The following is a 20,530-nucleotide window of genomic DNA, read 5'->3' on the forward strand; positions in this document are numbered from 1 at the left end:
CATCCCGAGGATTCTTTAGAGCTCAGTTATGTTCCTGGGCTGTGAAAATTCTCTGATTACTTGTGTGTTTTATGGATCAACTGTGATTCCACTGGCATGTTTTTAAGGGAGGTGGTATTATCATAGAATCAAATAGCGCAGAAGAAGCCCTTCAGCCCATCAAGTCCACACTGACACATTAGAAACACCTGAACTACCACCTAATCCCATCTGCCAGCACTTGGCCAATAGCCCTGAATGTTATGATGTGCCAAGTGCTCATCCAGATACTTTATAAATGATGTGAGGCAACCCGACTCTTCCCAGGCAGCGCAGTCCAGACTGTCACCACTCTCTGGGTGAAAATGTTTTTCCTCACATCCCCCCCTAAACTTCCTGCCCCTCAGCTTGAACCTATGTCCCCTCATGACTGTCCCTCAAACTAAGGGGAACAGCTGCTCCTTATCCACTCTGCCCATGTCTCTCATAATCTTGTACATCTCAATCAGGTCGTCCCTCAGTCTTCCCTGCTCCAACGAAAACAACCCAAGCCTACGCAACCTCTCTTCATAACTTAAATGTTCCATCCCAGACATCACCCTGGTGAATCTCCTCTGCACCTCCTCCAGTACAATAACATCCTTCCGATAATGTGGCGACCTGAACTGCGCACAGTATTTTGGCTGTGGTCTCACCAAAGTTCTATACAACTCCAGTATGACTCCCCTGACTTCCCTTATCACTAGACTATTAATCCAGAAACTCAGCTAATGTTCTGTGGACCCGGATTTGAATCCCACCATGGTAGATGGTGGAATTTGAATTCAATAAAATATATCTGGAATTAAGAATCTACTGATGACCTTGAAACCATTGTAGATTGTCATTAGAACCCATATGGTTCACTAATGTCCTTTAGGGAAGGAAATCTGGCATCATTACCTGGTCTGGCCTACATGCGACTCCAGAGCCATAGCAATGTGGTTGACTCTCAACTTCCCTTGGGCAACTAGGGATGGGCAATAAATGCTGGTCAGCCAGCGACGCCCATGTCTCACGAATAAAGAAAATGTACTATGTGACCTAGAAACTTTGTCATAGGTTTGGCAAGCTCACAGATTTCACTCAATATAATGAATGCATCCTATAAGACTCTAAGCACAGCCCTGACTCTGCAATCATGCTCTTCTCTCATGGAGCCATATATAAATATGTCATCCATTTGAAATTTATGGCTTCCTTGCTTTCTAGTGTGTGAGACCTTGTTCTCCGGAAAATTTCTGGAGCAGCTGTTATTCCAAAGGGCAATGTATTGAAACAGTAACAACTGAATGGCATTATGAAAGTGGTCAGCAATCTGGATTATTTGTCCAGAGGCTGCAGCAAAATCCCCGATTCACATCCAATTTGGTAAAAGAACTCTTGGCTAGTTCGGCAAGGTTCTCATCCACTGAGGCCATTGGGTGGATTTCATGTTCCACTGATTTATTTGTTTGGGAGAAATCCACGCAAGTTCTTATAGAGCCATTTGGCTTTGAGACTGTAATGATTCCTGAACATCATTTTGTTGGCATGAGTGGGTGAGGGACTTTGTTCAGTGTATAGAGGCAATTTGGTTTAGCTCCAGCCCATCAGGTGATTTCGTACTTGGCCTTTAATTCAAACAATTTTGGCAATTCATTTTGAAATGTACTGCTCTCATCAGCAACTTTGTCCACTTTATAGAATAATTTCAGTTTTAGGCTTGCCTTTCTGCTTGGTAGAGAAAACTCTTGATTTTAAATGACATAGTGAGGTTAGAAGGTTTCCCAGTCTGTATATTTCAGCTTCGTCAATTTCACTTTTAAATTTATCCCACCAGGACCTTGTAATTTGATATTTATTTTGGGATATTATTGGTCACTCTTGGGAACGAGTGATCATAATATGGTAGAATTCTTTGTCAAAGTGGATAATGATGTAGTTGATTCTGAGACCAGGGTCCTGAATCTCAATAAGGGTAACTATGATGTATGAGGCATGAGTTGGCCATGATGGACTAGGAAACATTATTGAAAGGAAAGACAGTGTTCAGGCAATGGCAGGGAAAGAATGAATAGGTGAACTCCAGAAGTTGTTTATTCTTGTTTGGTGCGAGAGTGGTAAGGGAATTTGGCCAAACCATGGCTTACAAGAGAAATTAGAGATAATATTAGGTTCAAGGAAGAAGCATTCAAATTGGCAAGAAAAAGCAATAGGCCTGAGAATTGGGAGCAGTTTAAAATTCAGCAAAAGAGGACCAAGGGATTAATTAAGAAGGGAAAAATAGATATGGAAGTAAACTAGCAGGGAACATGAAAACTGACTGTAAAATTTTCTATGGATATGTAAAGAGAAAAAGATTGACAAAAATGAATGTTGACCCCTTACAGTCAGAAATGGTGAATTCATAACGGGGAATAAAGAAATGGCTGAGGAATTAAATTTCTACTTTGTATCAGTCTTCACAAAGGAAGACATGAATAATGCACCAGAAGTGCTGAAAGAAACATGTTTTCGTGAGGAGCTGAAGGAAATCAGCATTAGTAGAGAAATGGTTTGGAGGAAATTGATGGGATTTAAGGTGGATAAATCCCTAGAAACTGATAATCTTCATCTCAGAGTACTTAAGGAAGTGGCCCTGGAAATAGTAGATCTATTGGTGGTTATTTTCCAAAATTCTTTGGACTCTGGAATAGTTCCTACAGATTGGAGGGTGGCCAATGTAAGCCTGCTATTAAAAACGTGAGATAGAGAGAAAACAGGGAACTATAGACCAGTGAGCCTAACGTCAGTACTGGGGAAGTTGCTAGAGTCTGTTATCAATGATTTCATAACTTGGCATATGGAAGGCAATGGTACAATCAGACAAAGTCAGCAAGGATTTACACAAAGGAAATCATGCTTGACAAATTTTTGGAGGATGTAACTAGTAGAATTGACTGAGGAGAACCAATGAATGTTGTTTAGACTTTCAGAAGGCTTTCGACAATGTCTCACATAACAGACTACTATGTAAAGTTAAATCACATGGGATTGCAGATGATGTCTTGAGATGGATGGAAAGCTGGTTAGCAGATAGGAAGCAAAGAGTTGGCATAAATGGGTCTTTTTCTGATTGACAGGCAGTGACTAGTGGGGTTCCACAGGGATCTGTGCTAGGACCCCAACTGTTCACATTATATATTAATGATTTGGAAGCGGGAACTGAATGCATTATGTTCAAATTTGCAGATGATACAAAGTTGGGTGGGAGGATGTGCTGTGAGGAGGATGCAGAGATGCTTCAGCATGATTCGGACAGGCTGATTGTGTGAGCATATGCATGCCAGATGCAGTATAATGTGGATAAATTTGAGGTTACCCACTCTGGTAGCAATAATAGGCAGACAGATTATTACTTGAATGGGTGTAAATTGAGAGAGGTGGATACACAACGAGACCTTGGAGTCCTTGTGAATCAGTCGCTGAAAGTAAGCACGCACATATAGCAAGCAGTAAAGAATGCAAATGGTATGTTGGCCTTCATAGCAAGAGAATTCGAGTATAGGATGTTCTGTTGCAATTGTATAGGGTGTTGGTGAGGCCACATCTGGAGTATTGTTTGCAGTTTTGGCGTCCTTAGCTGAGAAAGGATGCTTTTGCTCAGAGGGAGTAAAGCGAAGGTTTACCAGGCTGATTCCTGGGATTGCAGGTCTGTCATATGAGGAGAGACTAAGTCGGTGAGGATTATATTCACTGGAGTTTAGAAAAATGAGAGGGGATCTCATAGAAACTTGTAAAATTCTAACAGTGTTAGACAGGGTAGATTCAGAAAGAATGTTCCCAATGGTGGGGGAGTCCAGAACTTGAGGTCATCATTTGAGGATAAAGGGTTTTAGAACTGAGGTGAGGAGAAATATCTTCACCCAGAGGGAGGTGAATGTGTGGAATACACTGCCACAGAATATAGTTGAGGCTAAAATGTTGTCTGATTTCAAGAAGAAATTAGATATAACTCTTGGGGATCAAGAGATATGGGAGAAAGGGGGGATCAGGATATTGAATTCGATATTTAGCCATGATAAAAATGAATGGAGGATCAGGCTCGAAGGGCTGAATGGCCTATTCCTGCTTCTAGTCTCTATGTTTCTATGAAAGTTTCAATGTAATCTTTATGAGCTATTTGATTTTGTCTGATAAAACAGAAACTTCTGTGCCTGTATCTAGTTTTAAACTCTATGGGCTTTACTACTCCAATCCTTGTTTTCAGTGTAATTTATCTCCCCCACGATAGTTGTGGTTGGGGTTCATAGAATCCCTACAGTGCAGAAGGAGGCTATTCGGCCCATCAAGTCTGCACTGATCACAGTCCTACCCAGGCCCTATTTCCGTAACCCCACATATTTACCCTGCTAATCCCTCTGACACTAGGGTCAATTTAGCATGGCCAATCAACCTAACCCGCATATCTCCCGCCACATCCACCCCCCATTGCTAGACATTTTTCTCCCTTGTGCAGTTTGTTCCCACCACACAGAAAATATTTCAAAATTGTGGATGACATGCTCTTCTAAATGTTGGCTATCTTTGGCATGTCTTTTCTTTTATGGCCTACAAACTGAATGGCCTCACTTGATCTTCTCCAATGGGCCTCTTCTGTTCGAACACTTGCCCTATTCTGTTTCTTGAGTTCTTTTTGCCTTGCAATCTGTACAGCTTTTACTGGTATTAAATCTTCTCTCGTCTGTAAGAGTTCTGATAATACTTCATCTAGGACTCTGACTGTGATTCTGTCACAATTCACCTCATCCTTTGAGATTCCATAATCACAGTTCCCTGCCAGCCTATTCATTGTTGATGATCACATCCATTCCTTTGCCTGGTTTCTACTTTTATTCAATTTAGCCTTCTCTGTTATTAAATTCCAACAAATGCTGAAAAAGGAATTGAAAACTTGCAGGATTTCTTCATAAGAAGTCAACATTTCATCAACACCCTCCTTGCTAACACATTGTCAGCAAAAGATCCTAGTGCATAAAATAGTCTACTGACCTGGTCTTTTTGATATTTTTTGTTTAACCCTGAAGTAGTTCTGTACCTTGTGAAGCTTTTTCCCCAGTTGTCCCAGTTCTGGACCTGTGCTGAGCCTTCTGCACTCTGAAATGGTGCTGAGAGTGTTAGTGTGGATTTCATGCCTCTGCTGAGCCCGAGAATTGTCCCTACTGCTTCGGGTCTGTGCTCACTGTTGTCCAGCCTCGGGATCTGTGTCTCAGATTGCAAAAGCTGCTCATATGATGTTAGGCTATCTTGGTGAATCTTAAAGTTTTGTTTTCATTTGTTCCCAGGAGCAGGCTGAGGGTAAGAGAGTTGGTTTTCTGACTTTAATTAATTATTTATTTGTTCAGTTAATTTTGGGTTTAAAATCGGAGGTTTTTTTCAAAACCGGAAGTAGGGCCAGGAGAGGCCTGGGGAAGTTTTTGGAGGGTTTAAAAGTGCACCAAAGTATACAGCGGGCAGCATCGTAGCAGGCAGCAGAGTGAGTGGGAAGTTGAGTGAGCTGTCAGGGCTTTGGCTCACAGGGCTTGGACGAGCAGGGGTGAGTTTTTGTTTCCTCACATTCTTATTAACTTTTCACTGTCTAACTTGACATAAAGTGTCCAGTATGAGTGTGAAACCAGTGTGTTGTTCCCAGTGTAGGATGTGGGAGGTCCTGGAGGCATCTGGCCTCCCGGACATCCACATCTGTGAGGGGTGTGTCGAGCAGCGGTTCCTGAGGGACCGTGTTAGGGAGCTGGAACTGCAGCTCGAGGATCTTAGGCTGATGAGGGAGAATGAGGAGGTGATAGACAAGAGCTATCATCAGGTGGTCACACCAGGGCCACGGGAGGAGGCCAAGTGGGTGACGGCCCGGAAGGGTAAGGCTAGGGTGGTTGAGAGCACCCCGGTGGATTTGCCCCTGCACAACAAGTACTCCTGCTTGAGTACTGCTGGGGGGGACAGCCCGCCTGGGGGAAGCAGCAGTGGCCGTGTCTCCGCAGTGGAGTCCAGCCCTGTAACTCAGAGGGCTAAGGAAAAGAGGAGGAAGGCGGTATTAATCGGGGACTCGATGGTGAAGGGGACAGACAGGCGTTTCTGCGGAGGTAGGCGGGATTCTCGCATGGTGGTCTGCCTCCCTGGGGCCGGGATCCAGGATGTCGCTAGTCGCGTCCCGGAAATCCTGAGGTGGGAGGGAGAGGAGCCTGAGGTAGCGGTACATATTGGTACCGCTGATGTGGGTAGGAAGGGAGAAGGGGTCATGAAAAGGGAGTACAGGGAATTAGGGAGACAGCTGAGAAAGAGGAAAGCAAAGGTAGTAATCTCAGGATTACTGCCTGTGCCACGGGAAGGTGAGGGCAGGAATGGAGTGAGGTGGAAGATGAATGTGTGGCTGAGGGACTGGTGCAGGGGGCAGGGATTCAGGTTCCTGGACCATTGGGACCTCTTTAGGGGCAGGGGTGATCTGTATACAAAAAACGGGTGGAACTTGAATCACAAGGGGACCAATATCCTGGCCGGTAGGTTGGCTAAGGCTACTGGGGAGAATTTAAACTAGATAGGTTGGGGGGAGGGGAGCTAGAAGAGTTGACTAGGATCAAGGAACTAATTGATGGGGGGGAGGATGCAGGGGTAAGGGGAATTACAAAATTAATGGTAGAGGAGAGGGTGCAAGTGAATGAAGGCGGTAATTTAGATAAGGGAGTAGAGGGAGAGGGTGTTCGCGACTCATCAAAGCGGGTCCAGATAAAAGCTGGAATAAGGACACTTTGCCTGAATGCACGAAGCATTCGGAACAAGGTAAATGAGTTGATGGTGCAAATCAGCACAAGTGGGTACGATCTAGTGGCCATTACAGAAACGTGGCTGAAAGGTGACCAGGACTGGGAGATGAATATCCAGGGGTATCAGGCGTTTAGGAAGAATAGACAGGAAGGAAAAGGTGGTGGGGTCGCGCTATTAATAAGAGATAATATCAGGGTAGTACTGAGGGATGACATAGGCTCTGAGGAACAAAACGTGGAATCATTATGGGTAGAGATGAGGAATAGTAGAGGGAGAAAGACACTAGTAGGTGTGGTATATAGGCCCCCAAATAATAATGTTGAGGTAGGGAGGGCTATAAACAAGCAGATAAGGGATGCGTGTAAAAACGGAACGGCAATAATCATGGGGGACTTCAACATGCACATTGACTGGCAGACTCAAGTCGGTAAGGGTGGAATGGAGGAAGAGTTCTTAGAATGTTGTCGGGATAGTTTCCTTGAACAGCATGTTACGGAACCGACGAGGGAACGAGCTATTTTGGATCTGGTATTGTGTAACGAGGTAGGTAGAATTAAGGATCTTATTGTGAAGGACCCTCTTGGGTCTAGTGACCACAATATGGTCGAATTTCTGATTCAGATGGAAGAGGAGAAAGTTTGGTCCCAAACCAGTGTCCTCTGTTTGAACAGAGGGAAATATGATAGGATGAGGGATGAATTGGCTAAGGTAGACTGGGAGAGCAGGCTGGCAGGTAGGATAGCTGAGGAACAGTGGAGGATTTTTAAGGAGATCCTTTTCAGTTCTCAGCAAAAATATATTCCAGCAAAAAACAAGGATTGTAAGAAAAGGGAGAACCAGCCGTGGATAACGAAGGAAATAAAGGAGAGTATTAAAATAAAAACAGCTGCGTACAGAGTGGCCAAAAATAGTGGAGAAACAAGTGATTGGGAAAAATTTAAGAAACAACAAAGAGAGACTAAGAAAGCGATAAAGAAAGGAAGGATAGACTATGAAGCTAGGCTAGCAACTAATATAAAAAATGATAGTAAAAGTTTTTATAAATATATAAAAAGGAATAGAGTGGCTAGAGTGAATGTTGGACCCTTGGAGGACGAGAGGGGGGAGTTAATAGTGGGAAATGAGGATATGGCTGAGTCTTTAAATAAGTTTTTTGTGTCGGTCTTCACGGTGGAGGACACAAATAGTTTGCCAAATATTAACGATAGAGGGTTGGCAGCAGGAGAAATACTTAATACAATTAATGTTACCAGAGAGGCAGTGCTGGGTAGACTAATGGGACTGAAGGTGGACAAGTCCCCGGGTCCGGATGGAATGCATCCCAGGGTATTGAAAGAAATGTCAGAGGTAATAGTGGATGCGTTAGTGATTATTTATCAAAACTTGTTGCATTCTGGGGTAGTGCCGGTTGATTGGAAAACGGCTAATGTTACGCCGCTGTTTAAAAAAGGAAGGAGACAAAAGGCGGGTAACTATAGGCCGGTCAGCTTAACGTCTGTAGTAGGGAAAATGCTGGAATCCATTATTAAAGAGGAGATAGCAGGGCATCTGGATAGAAATGGTTCGATCAATCAGACGCAGCATGGATTCATGAGGGGAAAGTCGTGCTTGACGAACATGTTGGATTTTTATGAAGATGTGACTAGGGCGGTTGATGGAGGAGAACCGGTGGATGCGGTGTTTTTGGATTTCCAAAAGGCGTTTGATAAGGTGCCCCATAAAAGGCTGCTGAAGAAGATTAGGGCACACGGAGTTGGGGGTAGTGTGTTAAAGTGGATTGGGGACTGGCTATCCGACAGGAAGCAAAGAGTCGGAATAAATGGGTGTTTTTCCGGTTGGAGGAAGGTAACTAATGGCGTGCCGCAGGGATCGGTACTCGGGCCGCAACTATTTACCATTTATATAGATGATCTGGAGGAGGGGACGGAGTGTAGGGTAACGAAGTTTGCAGACGACACAAAGATAAGTGGAAAAGTGAATCGTGTGGAGGACGGAGAAGATCTGCAGAGAGATTTGGACAGGCTGAGTGAGTGGGCGAGGATATGGCAAATGGAGTATAACGTTGATAAATGCGAGGTTATACACTTTGGAGGAAATAATAACAAATGGGATTACTATCTCAATGGAAACAAATTAAAACATGCTACCGTGCAAAGGGACCTGGGGTCCTTGTGCATGAGACGCAAAAGCCCAGTCTGCAGGTACAACAGGTGATCAAGAAGGCAAATGGGATGTTGGCCTATATTGCGAGGGGGATAGAATATAAAAGCAGGGATGTCTTGATGCACCTGTACAGGGCATTGGTGAGGCCGCAGCTGGAATACTGTGTGCAGTATTGGTCCCCTTATATGAGGAAGGATATATTGGCATTGGAGGGAGTGCAGAGAAGGTTCACCAGGTTGATACCGGAGATGAGGGGTTTGGATTATGAGGAGAGGCTGAGGAGATTGGGTTTGTACTCGTTGGAGTTTAGAAGGATGAGGGGGGATCTTATGGAGACTTATAAGATAATGCGGGGGCTGGATAGGGTGGAGGCGGAGAGATTCTTTCCACTTAGTAAGGAAGTTAAAACTAGAGGACACAGCCTCAAAATAAAGGGGGGTCGGTTTAAGACAGAGTTGAGGAGGAACTTCTTCTCCCAGAGGGTGGTGAATCTCTGGAATTCTCTGCCCACTGAGGTGGTGGAGGCTACCTCGCTGAATATGTTTAAAGCGCGGATGGATGGATTCCTGATCGGTAAGGGAATTAAGGGTTATGGGGATCAGGCGGGTAAGTGGTGCTGATCCACGTCAGATCAGCCATGATCTTATTGAATGGCGGGGCAGGCTCGAGGGGCTGGATGGCCTACTCCTGCTCCTATTTCTTATGTTCTTATGTCCTATCTTTGAGGATCTGTTATCTTACCAGTTCTGTATCTTTTTAATATTCAGTGGGTCTTTTGCTTGCTGCCACCTTATTGTGTGGTCAGGATCGAGGCAGGAGATTTTGGAATTGTCTATTGTCCTAAAGTCATTACTCTTTATTTACAGCAAGTATTAACATATTTGGCCCTCTACATGAGTTTGGAACTTCATCTCTTCCCAAATCTCTTTTCTCAGTCATGTGTTCTGACATCTTACGACATCAGCGTCTTCTGTGCTTCTGATGTTAACCCTTTACAGCTTCAGTTTAGATCCATTTGCGATCAAATGAGTTTCTCTTTGATGGGGTTCTGGATGGTGCAGCAGGTCAGAGATTGATCTTTCATCTCTGGGTCCTAGATTCAAATACAGCAGTGACAGAGTGAATGAAGATGTCATTTTGCAGATAGCTTTAAAATGAATTAAGTTCCAGAAGAAAATGGATGAGGGTTACCAGAAAAGGCTGTACTTTGACAGCATTAGATTACACATTGGTTGGCCAGATAAAGTGATAGCTCAGGACATAAAATATGACATTAGATGCAGTACAATGGATCTTCTGCAAAAGAATGGAACCTGGCAAGTTGTGAGTAGCAGGCTGACTTCAGGCCTGGCCAACCTATTCGCTGAACCCTCCACATTCTGTTGAGCAGGATTTTATCCATAATCCCATGTCTCTGCCACACCTCTGATTCAGTTTCTGTCAATCCAGCATTTTGTACGCACAGACATGCAGAATGAAAGCTGCAAAGCTTTTGAAAGCTCTCGTTATGTTGTAAATTTACAACATGCTTAGAAGCACAAATAAGAAAGGATGAAGGATCTGAAAGTCACGTGGGCGAATGCAATGCAATGCTTCCCACAGACAGTGTGTCTTGTGACAACCCTTGTGCCCTGAAATTTATGCCAAGTGTGGGTTGGTTTCATGAAAAAAAAGATTATGTAACGTTTCCATGGTTTTCTTTTATAGCAATGCTTGTGTGAATGCAGACAGTCTGCGTTAGCAATGTAGTATGACAGTATTTTATCTGGGGAAGGAGCCTGACTGTTTTTTGGAGACTTGGAGCAACAGGTATGACTGTCCTATGTTCTTTGTGTGTGTGTGTGTGTGTGTGTGTGCACATTAACCCAAGTTGCATCATTAAGAGTGCAAACTCACCAAATATTCAACTCTCGTCAAAATCCTAACAATTAAGGAAATATTTTTCCATCTGTAATCTCAAAAATGAAGCCATTGTTAAAAAATAGAAACTGCACATGGCACACCAGAGTGCAGGTTGTCCATCCACCCGTTGTGTGTTGCTTGTCTTACAGATAACCTCTCAATGACTAACTGCAAAAAGTGGCTTTTTTCAGACTTTGCTTGGAGTTGACCTTAGAACAGTGGCTAGAATGCAGGCTAATGAAAGGGACTCTTTAGTGTGCATGTGCATGCTTCTTTGGGTGTTTGGTAGGGTACGACAAGCGTGACATTGTCTATTGGAATTTTTTTTGTAACACAAGGGACTAGATGAAAATCCCTCAATGTTGCTAGCTATATCCAAAAGTTTTCTGAGTTTTCTGAGGTAAATAGTTAGCAGCTTCACTTAGAAAATCATAACTTTTAGTTCTGGGAAGATTAAGGTTTAGCTGTAGAAAATGAGATAAATACAACTAAAGCAGCTTGAAGACTATTACATTTAAAGGTTGGGCCCATGTTGACTTAAGGGATTAACAGTTGGAAAGATAAGATCATAAAACAGCAGGTGAAGCCTCAGCAACCTCAAGTCAAAGCTGTGTGCATACATTGGGGCTGAATACACAGCTGGGCAGAACCACTACAGCCCGCAAGGTGAAAATGACATCTCTATGCCAGAGGACTTCTGCTCTCACCTGCTTGCTTCTGACAGGGAGAAAGGAAAATCTCTGCTGCAGAATGGAGTGTTCAATGATTTAAAATCCTGCCAGGTAACCCAGAAGCATGGAGATTAAAGTGACCCGACTACTTCATTATTTATTTGACTACTTCAGAATTTGCACAGCTAACAGCCAGAAATGCAGATGTTGATCACCACATGCCGGGGGGATCTTCAGGTCTGCCAGGGCTAGAAGGAGCAGTCCAGCCATGACACCCCATCCTCGCAGAGTGGTGAGGTCAACTCCTTACTCTCGCCTGAGCTCACCCAACCCCAGGACAGAGGGACCTTTTTCTGTAGCCTGGCAGCAGCAGAGGGGCAAATGGCCACTAGGCCTCCTACCTCCTTGAATTCCCTCAGGGCCCAAGTCTTGCCAAGGTGCCAAGAGGCAGTGCATTGTTGTCACTGCAAGGTGCGTGGCCTGAAGGAGCTTAAATGGAGGGCCCGAGTGGGAAGGGCGGCTGAGTCTGGGATCTGATTGGGAAGGTGGCCTGAATGGAGGTTCGAGGGGGGAGGGGGACCTGAGTGGGTGTGTGAAGTGTGTTGGGTTGGGTCACCCTCATGCCTGCAGGGGGGACCGGAGGTGGTTACCGTTGATTTGTGTATGGGAGGGGAGGATGCCCCTCTTTGGTAAGGGATTGGTAGTACTCCCCTGATCAGTGTTGGGGCAGCATTTATATTTTTGAGGGTGGGCGCCGGCTATTTCTGAGTGTGGAGATCGGGTCGCCATTTAAAAATGACAGTTTGATCTCAGAACAGTGGGGCTTGCCAGCGGGGGGTCCAATATTAATAAATTAGCATTCATCAGGTGGGAGAATCATTAGCTGCTGCTAATGCCAGCAGGAAACATTACAGGTTTCCTGCTGGCGTGGGCACTTAATCCCAATTTGGGAGAATCGCAGCCTTTATTTCAGTACATTTCCATAAAATTAGTAGGTCTCCCTGTCATATCGTTCCTCCACATTTGGAATTCCTCTGTGAACCAGGTGAATGAAACCTGTTTTATGCACGCAACTCAGGATAAAAGTTTAAAGTGTATTTATTAGTGTCACAAGTAGGCTCACATTAACACTGCAATGAAGTTACTGTGAAAATCCCCTAGTTGCCACTCTCTGGTGCCTATTTGGGTACACTGAGGGAGAATTTAGCACGGCCATAGGAAGGGGATAAGGACACAGCCTTGTGGGGCACCAGTGTGAGGACAATCGTGAAGGAGGTGTTGTTGCCTATCCTTACTGAATTCAGTCTGTGGGTTAGGAAGTCCAGGATCCAATCGCAGAGGAAGGAGCTGAACCCCAGGCCATGGAGTTTGGAGATGAGTTTTGTAGAAATAATGGTGTTGAAGGCTAAACTGTAGTCGATAAGTAGGAGTCTGACATAGGTGTCTTTGTTATCTAGATGTTCCAGGGATAAGTGCAGGGCCAGGGAGATGGCATCTGCTGTGGACCTGTTGTGGCAGGAGGCGAACTGTAGTGGATCCGGGCAATCAGGGAGGCCGGAATTGATTCGTGCCATGACTAACCTTTCAAAGCACTTCATAATGATGGATGTCAGAGCCACCATTAGGGCACGCTGCCTGGCTTTTCTTTGGTACCGGGATGATGGTCTCTTCTTGAAGCAGATAGGGACCTCAGATTGTTGTAAAGAGAGGATGAAGATACCTGCGAAAAACCCCGCCAGCTGGTCCGTGCAGGATCTGAGTGCTCATCCAGGTACCCCATCTGGGCCAGTCTTTTTTCGTGGGTTGAGCTTCGATAACGCTGTTCTGACGTCTGCAATGGTGACCTCGGATACAGGTACGTCCGAGGCTCCCAGGTGCTCTCGGTGACCTTTTGCTCAAAACAGGCATAGAATGCATTGAGCTCATTGGGGAGGGGTGCATTGATGCCGGCGATTTTACATGCATTCATCCTGTAGCCTGTTATGTTTTGAAGACCCTGCCATAGTCGGCGAGGCTCCGTGCGGCGAGCCTGGGACTCTAGCCCTGCTTGAATACTATCTTTTGGCATCTTTGATGGATCTCCTTAGGTCATATCTGGCTTTCTTGTATAGGTCAGGGTCGCCTGACTTGAACGCCTCAGATCTGGACTTCAGCAAGCGGTGGATATCCCTGTTCATCCATGGTTTCTGGTTGGGAAACACGTGGATTTGCTTCTTTGGCACACAGTCTTCTACACACTTACTAATGAAGTCAGTTACTGTAGTGGCATACTCGTCAGGCTGGTCGCAGAGTTTTTAAATACTGAACAGTCTACTGACTCTAAGCAGTTCCGTAGGAGATCGTCCGATTCCTTTGACTAACATTGCACGACTTTCTTTGACGGATACTGGTTGACTTACTTCTGATTGAGCAGATCAGCTTCTAGGCCAGCCAATATTGCGACACTCTGGTCATCAGTGGAAATCCCATGTGGCTCAGGCCTCATACCAGCACCAATGGGCAACAGTTCAGCCACGCTACCTACTTTGTGCCTGATTAAGGCAGAAACTGAATTTCTGCCCTTGAGTTTAGAATCAGGCTTTTGAGATACCATAAGTCTTTTGAGGTCTGTTGTGATTAATTCTAGGTAAGAGAGAGTATAGCATACTCACTGGGCTCATGACTTTTGATCTTGAGTGTTTTTATTCTTTTCTATTAAAGATTTGGAGAGGATTTAGATGTTCAGAAAAATGCATGGTTCCAGCTATGGAAGAGAAATGATATGTTATAGAACATAGAAAAACTACAGCACAATACAGGCCCTTCAGCCCACAAAGTGGTGCCGAACATGTCCCTACCTTAGCGATTACTAGGCTTACCTATAACCCTCTATCTTACTAAGTTCCATGTACTTATCTATAAGTCTCTTCAAAGACCCTATCGAATCCGCCTCCACCACTGTTGCTGGCAGCCCATTCCACGCACCTACCACCCTCTGAGTGAAAAACTTACCCCTGACATCTCCTCTGTACCTACTCCCCAGCACCTTAAACCTGTGTCCTCTTGTGGAAACCATTTCAGTCCCAGGAAAAAGCCTCACTCTGTCCACTCGATCAATACCTCTCAACATCTTATACACCTCTATCAGGTCACCCCTCATCCTTCGTCTCTCCAAGGAGAAAAGGCCGAGCTCACTCAACCTATCCTCATAAGGCATGCCCCCCAACCCAGGCAACATCCTTGTAAATCTCCTCTGCACCCTTTCTATGGCTTCCACATCCTTCCTGGATTGAGGCGAACAGAACTGAGCACAGTACTCCAAGTGGGGTCTGACCAGGGTCCTATATACCTGCAACATTATGCCACGACTCCTAAACTCAATTCCTCGATTGATGAAGGCCAGTACACCATCCGCCTTCTTAACCACAGCCTCAACCTGCAAAGCTGCTTTGAGCGTCCTATGAACTCGGACTCCAAGATCCTTCTGATCTTCCACACTGCCAAGAGTCCTACCATTAATATTATATTCCGCCATCCTATTTGACCTGAACCACCTCACACTTATCTGGGTTAAACTCCATCTTCCACTTCTCGCTGCAACTTCTGACATCCCTCCACACTATCCACAATACCTCCAACCTTTGTGTCATCAGCAAACTTACCAACCCATCCCTCCACTTCCTCATCCAGGTCATTTATAAAAATCACAAAGAGTAAGTATCCCAGAACAGATCCCTGGGGCACTCCACTGGTGACCAACCTCCGTTCAGAATATGACCCATCTATAACCACTCTTTGCCTTCTGTGGGCAAGCCAGTTCTGGATCCACAAAGCAATGTCCCCTTGGATCCCATGCCCCCTCACTTTCTCAATAAGCCTTGCATGGGCCACCTTATCAAATGCCTTGCTGAAGTCCATATATCCTACATCTACTGCTCTTCCTTCATCAATGTGCTTAGTCACATCCTCAAAAAATTCAACCAGGCTCGTAAGGCATGATCTGCCTTTGACAAAGCAGTGCTGACTATTCTTAATCATATTATACCTCTCCAAATGTTCATAAATCCTGCCTCTCAGGATCTTCTCCATCAACTTACCAACCACTGAGGTTAGACTCACTAGTCTATAATTTCCAGGGCTATCTCTACTCCCTTTCTTGAATAAAGGAACAACATCCGCAATCCTCCAATCCTTTGGAACCTCTCCCGTCTCCATTGATGATGCAAAGATCATCGCCAGAGGCTCAGTAATCTCCTCCCTCGCCTCCCACAGTAGCCTGGGGTACATCTCATCCGGTCCCGGCGACTTATCTAACTTGATGCTTTTCAAAAGCTCCAACACATCCTCTTTCTTAATATCTACATGCTCAAGCTTTTCAGTCCGCTGCAAGTCTGCACTACAACCACCAAGATCCTTTTCCATAGTGAATACTGAAGTAAAGTATTCATTGAGTACCTCTGCTATTTCTTCCGGTTCCATACAAACTTTCCCACCATCACACTTGATAGGTCCTAATCTTGCACGTCTTATCCTCTTGCTCTTCACATACTTGTAGAATGCCTCGGGTTTTTCCTTAATCCTGCCTGCTAAGGCCTTCTGGCTCTCCGAATTTCCTTCTTAAGATCCTTCCTATTAGCTGTATACTGTTCTAGATCTCTAACATTACCTAGCTCCCTGAACCTTTTGTAAGCTTTTCTTTTCTTCTTGACTAGATTCATTACATCCTTTGTATACCACGGTTCCTGTAACCTACCATAACTTCCCTGTCTCATTGGAACGTTGCTATGCAGAACTCCAGACAAATATTCCCTGAAAATTTGCCACATTTCTTCCGTACATTTCCCTGAGGAAACCTCTTTCCAATTTAAGCCTCCAATTTCCTGCCTGATAGCCTCATAATTTCCCTTACTCCAATTAAACACTTTTCTAACTTATCTGATCCTATCTCTCTCCAATGCTATTGTAAAGGAGATAGAATTATGATCACTATCTCCAAAATGCTCTCCCACTGAGAGATCTGACACCTGCCCAGGTTCATTTCCCAATACCAAATCAAGTACAGCCTCTCCTCTTGTAGGCTTATCTACATACTGTGTCAAGAAACCCTCCTGAACACACCTAACAAACTGCTCTCCATCTACACCCCTTACTCGGGGGAGATTCCAATCAATATTTGGGAAATTAAAATCTCCCATCACGACAACTCTGTTATTATTACACCTTTCCAGGATCTGTTTCCCTATCTACTCCTCAACATCTCTGTTACTATTGGGCGGCCTATAGAAAACACCCAGTAAAGTTATTGACCCCTTCCTGTTCCTAACCTCCATCCACAGAGACTCCGTAGACAATCCCTCCATGGTGTCCATCTTTTCTGCAGCCGTGACACTATCTCTGATCAACAGTGCCACTCCCCCACCTCTTTTGCCTCCCTCCCTGTCCCATCTGAAACCCGGCACTTGAAGTAACCAGCCTTGTCCCGGAGTCATCCAAATCTCTGTAATGGCCACCACGTCATATTTCCAAGTAGTGATCCACGCTCTAAGCTCATCCACTTTGTTCACAACACTCCTTGCGTTAAAATAGACACATCTCAAACCTTCGGTCTGAGTGCTCCCCTTCTCTATCACCAGCCTATCCTCCCTCTCACACTGTCGGCAAGCTTTCTCTATTTGTGAGCTAACCTCCTCTCTCCCAGTCACTTCAATTTGATTCCCACCCCCCAATCATACTAGTTTAAACTCTCCCCAGTAGCCTGAGCAAACCTCCCCGCCAGGATATTAGTCCCCCTGGGATTCAAGTGCAACCCGTCCTTATTGTACAGGTCACAGCTGCCCCAAAAGAGGTCCCAATGATCCAGAAACCTGAATCCCTGCCCCCCTGCTCCAATCCCTCAGCCACGCATTTATCCTCCACCTCATTCCATTTCTACTCTCACTGTCGCGTGGCACAGGCACGAGATTACTACCTTTGCGGTCCTTCTTCTCAACTCCCTATATTCTCCTTTCAGGACCTCTTCTCTTTTCCTACCTATGTCATTGGTACCAATATGTACCACGACCTCTGGGTCTTCTCCCTCCCCTTCAGGATATCCTGGATGCGATCAGAAACATCCCGGATCCTGGCACCAGAGAGGCAAACTACCATCCGAGTTTCTTGTCTGTGTCCACAGAATTGCCTGTCCGACCCCCTCACTATAGAGTCCCCTATTACTACTGCCTTCCCCCTCCTTTCCATACCCTTCTGAGCTACAGGGCTGGACTCTGTGCCAGAGGCATGACCACTGTTGTTTCCCCCAGGTAGGTTGTCCCCCCTAACAGCACTCAAACAGGAGTTCTTATTGTTAAGGGGCACAGCCACTGGGGTACTCTCTAGTACCTGACCTTTCCCCTTCCCATTCCTAACCATGACCCACTTGTCTGTCTCCCGTGGCCCCAGTGTGACCACCTGCCTGTAACTCCTCTCTATCACCTCCTCATTCTCCCTGACCAGACGAAGGTCATCGAGCTGCAGCTCCAGTTCCCTAACGTCGTCCCTTAGGAGCTGCAGCTCGACGCACCTGGTGCAGATATGGACATCCGGGAGGCTAGGAGACTCCAGGACCTCCCACATCCGACACCGAGAACAACAAACTGGCCTCACACTCATAATTCCCCTTTCTTCAAATAACACAGGAAGCAACTAAGAACTAAACCTACCCTGCCTCGCCCGTTTCCGCCTAAGCCCGTTGAGCCAAAGCCCTTCAGCCTTCACTCTGCTACCTGCTCACTCCGCCGCCCGCTGGATAGTGCGGCCTGCTTTTTAAACCTTCCACGCGCAACTGGCTGATGTCAGGAAAAAAAAACTTCCCAGGTCTCACTGGGGCCTACTTCCGGTTCTACACTTCCGGCTACCTTACAAAAACTCCGAAAAAAGAAATAAAAATGTAAGAAATCCCTCTTTCCTACCAGCTCTTCTCACTTGAATCACCTCTCTAGCCGCTCCTTTGGAACAATGATAGGATCTACAGTTTTCTTTGCATAGCTAAGATAATACTAAATGGGATATTAACATACTGAAATTAAATTTCTATTTACATTCTCCTTTCTTCTACTTTGTTAATATCTTATGTATTTTTGAAGTCTTCCTCAGTATTATCCATACCCCCTCCATCCCCAATTTGATGTCATCTGCAAATTTTGATATTTCCAAGTCCAAATCATTTACAGCAAATGGTGAAAAACAGTGGCCCCAGCACCAATCCCTCTGGAACACCACTTCTCATCTTCTTCCAATCAGAAGCTTTAACTCTCACTCTCTGTTTTGTAGCTGTTTGCTATCTATCCTATTACTTCCCCCTGATGCCACATGCTCTAATCTTAATCAAGTGCATACTATGTGATACCCTAACAAAGACCTTTTGCAAGTCCATGCATGTATTACATCCACTGCATTATGCACATCTACTTTTTATGTCCCTTCTTCAAAGAATTTAGTAGGGTTCTTCAAGCAAACCTTACCATTTCGAAATCTGTGCTATATGTTTACAGTTACCAGATTTCTTTCTATTGTATTCTTGAATCAAGATTCCAATATCTTTCCTATCATTGACATTAAGTTAACTGGTCTAGTCTTCCCTCGGTTTGTTCTATTTTCCTTTTTGAATATAGGAATTGCATTATCTGTCTGTTTGTCCTTTAGCACTATATAAAATCCTCTTAGCTTAATAGATCCACCAAAAACAAATAATTGGATACCTCTGGCATTGACGCAGGTTCGTAGATTAGTGGACCCCTTGACACCTCCCAAAGTAATTGAGTAATTAGCACTGCAATGAACATTTAGCTTCGTAGACTTCCTCCCTCAACATGCAAAAATTAATTGTCAAATAATGAGGAAGAGCAAACAAGAATTTGTAGGAACAGGAAAGAATTAGTCAGACTCAGTGAGATTCTAGTCCATTAATTTTTTTTTAAGACTTGATAATGTACATACAGTGCTGCAGCACAGTATTTATAATATACACATGGTTCTCTATCCCGCTATATTTATAATTATTTATAATTACACATGGTTCTGCATTCCAGTATCTATAAGATACGCACAGTGGTGTAGTGCATATAAATGTTGTATCCCACAGTGTTTATATGATATACATTGTGACTATCCCAGAAAGTTCAGAGTGGATAAATGGTGCATTTTCCTTGTATTCATAATCTTTGCATGGTCTCATAAGCTCTTTTCTTGAAATACATAAAATTTAAATATTCTTTCCTTTACAGGAGAGCTGTGCGAGGGTCCTTTTATTCCGAGGAGCGAACAAAGAAGTTAGGAATTACAACAGCCAGTCTGCATTCCAGGTAAAGTGTATCAGCTGTGCCCAATAACTGCATCCTATTGTGGTATGTAGGGTTCCTCCAGGTGCCTTTTTAAAAATATCCTTTTGTTCCAACTTTATTCCAGGGGGATAGGGAGCAGAGTCCAAGACCAGGGAATGGGGAGCGGAATCTAAGGCCAAAGGAATGGGGAGTGGGGGTCTGACCAGGGGAATGGAGAGTGGGAGACTGAAACCAGAGGAATGGGGAGTGGGAGTCAGAGACCAGGAGAATGAGGAGCAGAAGTCAGAGACCAGGAGAATGGGGAGTAGGAGTCAGAAACCAGGAGAATGGGGAGTGGGAGTCAGCGACCAGGAGAATGGGGAATGGGAGACAGAGACCAGGAGAATGGGAGTGGGAGTCAGAGACCAGGGGAATGGGGAGCGGGAGTCAGAGACAAGGAGAATGGAGAGTGGGAGTCAGAGACCAGCAGAATGGGGAGTGGGAGTCACAGACCAGGAGAATGGGGAGTGGGAATCAGAGACCAGGTGAATGGGGAGTGGGAGTCAGAGACCAGGAGAATGGGGAGTGGGAATCAGAGACCAGGTGAATGAGGAGTGGGAGTCAGAGACCAGGAGAATGGGGAGTGGGAGTCAGAGACCAGGAGAATGGGGAGTGGGAGTCAGAGACCAGGGGAAATATATATTTCAAATATATGTTTTT

The 20,530-nt window shown here is 44.9% G+C and overlaps 1 protein-coding gene across 1 annotated transcript in view; it reads left to right on the forward strand.

Annotated features, from left to right (window-relative positions):
- The window catches only part of shank3a (SH3 and multiple ankyrin repeat domains 3a), an 832,189-nt gene that overhangs the window by 198,213 nt on the left and 613,446 nt on the right, over nucleotides 1–20,530 (forward strand). Inside the window, exon 8 of the mRNA XM_078235726.1 lies at nucleotides 19,775–19,852. Within this exon, the coding sequence (XP_078091852.1) occupies nucleotides 19,775–19,852 (78 nt within the window). The remainder of the gene's footprint in view (nucleotides 1–19,774; nucleotides 19,853–20,530) is intronic.

This window comes from Mustelus asterias, chromosome 19 (assembly GCF_964213995.1).
Source record: "Mustelus asterias chromosome 19, sMusAst1.hap1.1, whole genome shotgun sequence".
NCBI lineage: Eukaryota > Metazoa > Chordata > Chondrichthyes > Carcharhiniformes > Triakidae > Mustelus > Mustelus asterias.